Source organism: Microtus ochrogaster, unplaced genomic scaffold (genome assembly GCF_000317375.1).
Source record: "Microtus ochrogaster isolate Prairie Vole_2 unplaced genomic scaffold, MicOch1.0 UNK32, whole genome shotgun sequence".
NCBI classification, from domain to species: Eukaryota; Metazoa; Chordata; class Mammalia; order Rodentia; family Cricetidae; genus Microtus; species Microtus ochrogaster.
The window spans coordinates 328147-336597 of NW_004949130.1; the positions used below are offsets into that span (position 1 = coordinate 328147).

At 40.4% G+C, this 8451-nt stretch overlaps 1 protein-coding gene across 1 annotated transcript in view; it reads left to right on the top strand.

The window, feature by feature from the left end:
* Uri1 (URI1, prefoldin like chaperone) overlaps positions 1 to 5060 on the top strand; it is a 57661-nt gene extending 52601 nt beyond the window's left edge. Inside the window, exons 9-11 of the mRNA XM_005368406.2 lie at positions 1422 to 1561; positions 2131 to 2374; positions 4068 to 5060. Of these exons, the coding sequence (XP_005368463.1) occupies positions 1422 to 1561; positions 2131 to 2374; positions 4068 to 4250 (567 nt within the window). The 3' untranslated portion in view covers positions 4251 to 5060. The remainder of the gene's footprint in view (positions 1 to 1421; positions 1562 to 2130; positions 2375 to 4067) is intronic.
* Positions 5061 to 8451: the final 3391 nt, after the last annotated feature.

An 8451-nucleotide genomic window follows, 5' to 3' on the forward strand; every position in this document is an offset into this window, starting at 1 on the left:
TTCTGTCTGTGTGTATGCCTGCAGGCCAGAAGAGGGCACCAGACCTCTTTACAGATGGTTGTGAGCCACCATGTGGTTGCTGGGAATTGAACTCAGAACCTCAGGAAGAGCAGGCAATGCTCTTAACCACTGAGCCATCTCTCCTGCCCCTAAAGATTGAATTTTTAAATTTGGGAATTTGGTTTGCTTTTGGATCTGGAAATGGCTATAAGACTAGTATTTATTAAACACACACACACACACACACACACACACACACACACACACACACACACACACCAGGTTGTTGTTTTATGTGGGCATCAAGTGGGGTATCCTGAGCAACAAGGAAAAATTTGGGGGAGAAAAATGAAAAACGGGTCCTTTTTTGACAAATTAAATATAGATGTGTAATGATGGGTTTAGAATTTCAGCATTTTGGAACTGAGATTGACTAGAGATCTTGTGATCCATTGTGTCAAACTTTGCTTTAGTACTGAGCTGAAGCCTTTGTTTTTCCATACCTAACTGTAGAAGCCCAATATTTAAAATAGTTGAAAGTGGACTAGCTGTGAATGAAGGGTCTGCTACCATCAATCTACCCCCCACCCACCTTCCCTCTGCTCTGTGTACTGTGCTGAGGGGCCTGGGATGTGTGTTGTAGAATATGAAGGCCTGTAAGGCAGAGTTGGTCAGCTGTGAGTCACCTCCCCACTGGTCAGTATGGCAGTCTGCAGTATCTGATTATTATGTAAGGAGACATCTTATTGCTTACGTGATATTTCTTAAGCTTTAGTTATCCCTGTCCTATTAGAAAGTGAAATAATTATGTGTATTTTATCTTAATTCATAGCTAAAGGGTCTTTGGAATGTTTTGATTGAAACTGAAGCATTGTTGATTCTCCTCTCCCCGTGCTTTCAGTTTTTCTTAATTCATTAGATAAAGCCAAACACACACTCTTAGAAGGACTGTTACAGAAAGGGTGATGTAAATGCCAGACCAGCACAGAAGAGTAGCTTATGGTCTTGAGCACATTTAGCTTTTTCTTAGTCTGATTTGTTTTCTGAAGTTAGCGGTATTTAAGCAGTTCAGACAGTTAAGCGTTATCTGCTGTTGTACTTGTGACTCAGGCTAGCGGCACAAGGATTAAGCCACAAATGCATTTGTAAGGTGAAGGCAAGGGAGGCGAAGCTTATAATCAGTATGGAATTTAGTTTAAATGTATTTTGCTTTTCATACAATGGTAAAGACACTGGTGATAGAATAGGCTGTTGAAGGAGATGCAGTGTTGTGGAAATGTGGCACAAGAGTCAGACTTGGTCACATACATAATTTCAGTGCCAAAAAATGTTAGCTGTGTCTCTTGCTGATAACTATATGGTTTATTTGCTTTTTTTTCTGAAAGTTTTGGATTTTATTTTTCTTCATGAACCAATTTTAGGTTCGAATAAACACTGGGAAAAATACCACCTTAAAATTCAGTGAAAAGAAGGAGGAAGCCAAACGGAAACGAAAGAGTAGTTCTGGCAGCCATGCTACTCATGAGCTGCCTGCCATCAGGAGCCCCGCTGATATTTACAGGTGAGGGATGGTCCTGGGTGCTTTCTTCCTTGTAGTCCTCTTCATGTGTCACTGGAGAGTTGGAGGCTGGTATTCCTTGTAGAACTTACCTGCCACAACTGTCATGAGCTTGTCCTGTATTTCACCTGTCAGCGGGGAGCAGCTTGAAATCACCTACCATTTTATGACCCATATTTGCAAACTGGTGAAAATTCCTAATGTTTTGAAGTAGATGTGTATAAAATTTTTGGCAAATCAAGCTGTTTTCACCTGGAACATATTTATAAGTAACATAACTATATTTTATTTGGGCCCAAATTCATCTTTGAAAGTAAATAAGGTACATTTGGTGAAGTGGCAAACTTACTTCTTGACATTTTAGAAGAGACATTTTAGCGAGAAAACTCAATTGGGCATAGTGAGACATGTGACTCAAGCACTTGGGAAGAGGAGGCTCAGCTATGTGAGACACTATCTCAAATAAACTCAAAAAACAAATCTTAGATTAATTTATAGAAAATCAAGAAATCTTGTGCAGTTCTTCTCAGTTATGAGCCCTTACAGTGAGATGAGTTTCTGGACTGCTGTAGGGTCTTCGTGGACGTTGTGAATGGAGAATATGTCCCTCGGAAGTCGATCCTGAAGTCGCGCAGCAGAGAGAACAGTGTCTGCAGCGACACGAGCGAGAGCAGCGCTGCTGATGTGGACGACCGGAGGGCTGTTCTGAGGAGCGTCAGCTGGGAGGAGGCCCCGGGCACTGATGCCAGTGCCAGCATTTCAGAAGAACCCCAAGAAAACCACCCCAAGAAGCTTTTGCCTTCAGGAGTGTCTGAGGTCTGTGTCTTAGTTCTGTGTTTATAGCCTACAGGCCTAGTCTTTGTGGTTTATTCTAAAAATTCAAAGAGGATCCCATTAATCCCCAGTTTGTGCTTTTTCAGACACATTTTTTAAGATAATCTGGAGGCTTCATGCTCATCATGATGACATGGAGTGTTTAGAAGTTAGTGTTCTGACCTTGCCAGCTCAGCCTCAGATGCTGTGAGGCAGGTGCTTTCTGTATGGTGGGATGAGCTGGAGAACAGTGGGGTGGAGAGAAGCAAAGCAACAGAAAGTCTTAAAGAGACAGTACAGGAGAGCCAGCCAGTGGAGTGAAGGGCTCTGTGGTTCAAGGTGCCTGCTGACAAACCCGAGTTTGATCTCAGGAACCCACATATGGAAGTAAATAATCAGCTCTTACAAGTTGTCCTCTGACCCGGACAGGTACATCGTGGAACATCACAGTTTCACCAAAAAAAGAAAGAAAAAGAAGAAGTTAGGTGTAGGAAGAAGTGAACTACTTGAGCCAAAGTGCCAAAGAGCTGACAGTGGTTTCTAAACTCAGTGATATGTTCCCTTAATTTTCAATACTTGGTAGACAAAACTTTCAGTTTATGCTTAAATTCTTAGCAAGGGAGAGGTTCCAAATATGAGACAGTTTTAAAAAGTGACTCCTGGGTCTTCATTTTTCTTGATATAAAAAGACACATAAGACATCCTGGTGATTTGTGTGTCACTCAGTCTCATTCCAGTTGAATATAGTTGATTTTGATGAGATGATGTTCCACAAACACTCAGCCACAGTGAAAGAGTGTGTGTTTGTTTTTGGTGACCTGTCTGATTTGTGTCATTGGATTGATTATTCTAGAATTTTGAAAGGTGTTCTGAGTTACTTTTGTTTTTGGGTTTTGGTTTTTTTTTTTAGTTTTTACCAATCTCCTTCAAAAAGTGTAGGCAAAGTGTAATAAAGACAGAACTTAAAAACTTAAATGAATGAGCCCACAAGTGAAATATCAGCATTGGTGAAATGAAGCTTTTGACTGTCAGGCAGCAGAAGCAAGGTAGCCTGGCCAGAAGCCTCGTTTACACCATTGTAGCTTCTGTGTTTACTAGATGTTTGACAGCGAGCTGGAGAAAATGAAGTGTTTTGGGGGGACTTTATTTGTCATTTGTGTTTTCCAAGACAGAAGAGTGCTTCCCTCCCCCCTTTTTTTTTGAGGCAGGGTCTCTCTGTGTAGTGCTGGCTGTCTTGGAACTCTGTAGACTAGACTGATCTCGAACTTAAAGAAATCCGCCTGCCTTTGCCTCCTGAGTGCGGGGATTAAAGACATGAGCCACCACACACAGCTTACATTTTGTTTCCTTATATTTTCACTATTAAAAAAAAAATCTGTGTACTTGATAGTGTAATTAAGAAAAATAATGTTAAGCTGAGTGGTGGTGGCACATGCCTTTAATCCCAGGCAGGTGGATCTCCTAGTTTGAGGACAGCCAAGGCTACACAGAGAGACCCTGTCTCAAAAAACAAAGAACAAAAATAGAAAAGAAAAATAATATTATTTTGTTTCTCTGAGCAATCAATATTTTGATGTTTATTACCCAAAATTACTGTTACTTTAGTTTTAGTTTATAAAAAAGTCTTGGTAATAGAGCGTAAAGATTTTTGTGTTCATTTTATTTATATTTAACAGTATACATTTTTGTCTTACAGGCTTTTTCTGGAACTGTAATAGAAAAGGAATTTTCATCGCCCTCCTTAACACCACACTCAGCCATTGCTCATCACGCCCTACCCACTATTCCAGAGCGAAAAGAAGTTCTGTCAGAAGCATCGGAAGAGCCTGCAAAGAGAGTTTCCAAGTTCAAAGCTGCCAGATTGCAGCAGAGAAACTAGAGAGGGCATGGGCTTCATCTTCTGCAGCTCAAGCTTCACTTTAGGACATGCAGCAGATTAGCCCCTGGAGTGGGAAGACATCCTACTTGGCAACAGTTCTCTTACCTTTATCAGTGACATTTAAAAAGTTAAAGTAAATGCTTGAATACTGTAAAATTCTGCTGCCTTTGTTAATTCTCGGAACACTGTCTAATTGGCCTTAGGATGCAGTAGTAGCGTTTCGATTTACTTCTCAAAGAATACTGTCGTGCATTGTTTTTGTGTTTTCAACTAAACGCAGGCAGTTTTGTACCAGCTGTGATGTTGTGCTTGCCATATGGGCTGTGTTAAAGAAACTTTTAAATTTTCAAATAGATTCAACAATTATATTACTTGCTTTCACATGTTAAAGGCACTTTAAAAAATCTACATCTTGTAGGTTTCACAGCTAGGTGGTTCTTTGAAAAACTTCCTTTGAATGTCATTCTGTAATGTTTAAGGCAAGAAGCTACACAAACCCTATGGAAAATTTTGACTAGAAGAATATTTTGTACAACTTTTTTTTTTTTTTTTTTTGGCAAGTAAAATTTTTATGAAACTTGGTTTCTAAAATGTTGTGAACTTCCTGGTTTAGAATTGTGTGTAAAACTGTCTTTGATTTGTGTATATGCTATACAGCCACACCACAGATTTCTTGAATTCTTAAAATCCCTCAAGTACCTCCTTTTCCCTGTGCGTACAGTCTTTACTGGGATTATCTTTTGGGAGAGAAAAGTTTGTCTAGATGCTTTAAAAAGAATAGTTTTAAAATAAAGATTTTTCTTTAATGTTTTCAATCTTCCTCATAATTTCATTCTTCAAGGCTGCTTTGCTACCAGTAAAAAAAATAAAATATTGTATTTACTTGTAGCCAAACGCCTTAAAGAGACATTCAGTCTCAGGTTGACCATTACAGTGCAAGCGTTGATCATTAGCTTGATGCATGCTAAAATGTAGCTTTTAAAAAGCATTCTGCATTAGTACTAAAATAAGCCATCAACCCCAGTCCACCCCTCTATTCATGGCTAAATATTTAAAGGTTATTTATAGCTTCTTTAATGAATTCTTGCTTAAACAAAGTGAAATTATGTCCTAGAAAAGTCGGAGCTGTAACTAGAGCAGTGCCACTGTCAAAGTTTTATGAAATATGTATTTTAATGATAAAGGGGTGAGCTTGAATCCATTAATGGGTAATTTAGAACAGGGAACTAAGTTTGAAAGACTTCCTAAAAATATGTTTTTCTAGCCAATTTGATCATCTGTACACATATTTTGTACTTAAAAATGTCTTTTCCTTCCTGACCAGCCAACTCCCAAGCCAAACCTCACTTCGCACCCACCCCTAGGAGCACCGTTTCTCCTCCTTAGCTGCCACCTAAGCAAGGCTTTCTGTGCTAACCTCCAGATGCAAGCCTCCTTGTAGGACTGTTGTGTCTTTCGACATGTAACTTCAAGTGTTCTGTCATTAAATAACGTTCCATGTTCATGAACTTATTTTGAGCCTACTTTTATGTATTTGTTCCTTTTAAATAGGTTCCCCCCTATTTAAAATCCTGCCATGATGGTAGAAGCAAAGAAAAAGTGTCCAACAGTGTGTCAGTGTTTTCTGCAGAAGACCCAAATGAAACTGTATCAGTTTCATCAAGTCAGTCTTAAAAAGTTTTAAACTGTAACTTGAAATTATACTTTCATTTGGTTTTTTTTTTTTTTTTCTCTCAAGACAGGGTTTCTTTGTAGCTTTGGAGCATGCCCTGGATCTAGCTCTTGTAGAGCAGGTTGGCCTGGAACTCACAGAGATCTGCTTGCCTCTGCCTCCCGAGTTCTGAGATTAAAGGTGTGAGCCACCACCGCCCGGCTATACTTTCATTTGTATGGACTTGCTTTTGGGGGGCAGAATCTCACTGTGTCCTCCAGGTTGGGCTTGAACTTGATGTCCTGGTTCAGGGGCTGGGACCATAGGCTTGCATCAGACTAAGTTCTCTCAGACCTTGGGTACTTTTGCTCTTACACACCTAAACATTACAGGCTTATCTTCTGCTTTTTATTCTGTCCCAGCCCTGGAATGAGCTAGAGTCAACAGCTGCTTACCTGTGTTTGCCGCCGAGGCATCAGTGCTTAGCCTATCCAGCCAGCAGAGCTATGCGTGTGTGTACACTAACGGATAACACGCTAATATCTGAGTATGTTAAAACTATACCTTTACACTGAGACTCGATTCTAATCTGAGACCACACGAGTCATTTGATCATTCATATTTGTGACGTCTTTTTCCACCATCAACTAGCCTGGCTTTTATATACACTTGTCTGTGAAGCTCACTAGGCAGTTTGAGTAGTGATTGTTCGTACTCCTGGGAGAAACACTGTGTGCCATTGTGTGCAGTTTCTTATAGTAGGAGTCGGGAAACCAGTGTCCAAAGTTCGTTTGATTGGCTCTGTATGTTCCCTTCCCGCTTTCGTCCCCTTCACTAGGATTGTGTTAACTCTTGGGTTGATTTATTCTTTGTATTTTGCTGTGGCTTCACTCCACATCCTGGCTGGATTAATGATTTATCTGGGAGACATGTAAAAAGTCTGTGAAAGTTACTGTGATTCTGAGTCAGAGCCGAGTGAGGTATATCAGAGAAGTGTCACTCATTCTCCTACCCTCCTCACTGCCTCTTCCTCTTACACTGCCGTGAGACTGAGGAACGAGTCTCATTGAAACTCATCTTCCAAATGTAAGTGACCTATGCTTTCAGTTTCCGGCTCAACCTTCATTTCTTCTGCACAAATAGCAGACGTGTGTGTGTGTGTGTGTGTGTGTGTGTGTGTGTGTGTGTGTGTGTGGTTTCTCGGTGTTTGGCAAATAAGTCATGGACATGGCATGTTTGGTGTTACACAAGGTAGAATAAAACATTGGTATAAACTCTTTTTTAATTCCTTTTTGTATATGCAGGTTTAATATGCTCATGATTGTACTTATGTGAAAAGATGGCATTCCCCAATGCACATTTTTCTGACGAGTAGTGTGCCCGTGTAATCTCTGTATCAGTGCTAGAGTCTTCCTTATTTTGCACAGAGATGCAGCGCTCCAGTATGTGGGCAATGCACTGGCTCTTCAACCTCTTTTCCTTCCTAAGGCATTGAGGGGTTTCCTACATTTTGTAGTATGTTTAATAGTACAGTGCTTAATGCATCTGACTATATTTTGTGTCAGTGGAGGTGTGTCTTTAGGGGAGATCCCAGAGGTAAACTTGATGGGCCATGTACCCTAAAGATGCTTTTTTATTTCTTTAATAAGACACAGTAAAATCTGTTTTTAAATGGATTTGCATTGTTCGTTCTTTTGTTAAGGACATGTCTTAGATCTACATATATCTGCATTTCATTGATAATTCTTTTTTTGCATGTGTGTGCCTGCATATGCATATATATGTGTCTACACATATTTATCCTGAGTGTTCCATACCCACTTGACATTTTCATGGATGCTGGGGTCAAACTCTGGTCCTCATGCTTGCAAGGTAATCACTTGACTGAGTTACCACCCTAATGATTTTTTCAGTATTGATTTGGAACGGTATAGGATCTTAGGGGGAATTCGAAATTTAACAAGTACCAAATTTTCCACATTTAAAAAATGTAAATTCTTTCGGCAGGAGAGATGGCTCAGTGGTTCAGAGTACTGGCTGCTCTTCCAAAAGACCTGTTCAGTTCCTAGCACCCACATACATGGCAGCTCACAAGTGTCTATAACTCCAGTTCCAGGATCCGACATCCTCATGAACATACATGCAGGCAAACCACTGATGCTCATTAAACAAAACAAAAAATCAATTTCTTTTCCAATTGATAATATATGTAACTTACAGTTTTCTGCTTATTGGAATATTTTTAAATGCTGCTACTGAGTACAGGCATACAGCCCACATATGCTGCTGCTGAGAAGAGGCATGCAACACTATTTGCTGAGTACAGGCATACAGCCCGTCATATGCTGCTGCTGAGTACAGGTATGCAGGAGCACTGCATCTGCTGCTACTGAGTGCAGACATACAGCACTGCATCTGCTGCTATTGTGAGTACAGGTGTGCAGTACTGCACCTGCTGCTGTTGTGAGTACAGGTGTGCAGTACTGCACCTGCTGCTGTTGTGAGTACAGGCATGTAGCACTGCACCTGCTGCTGTTGTGAGTACAGGCA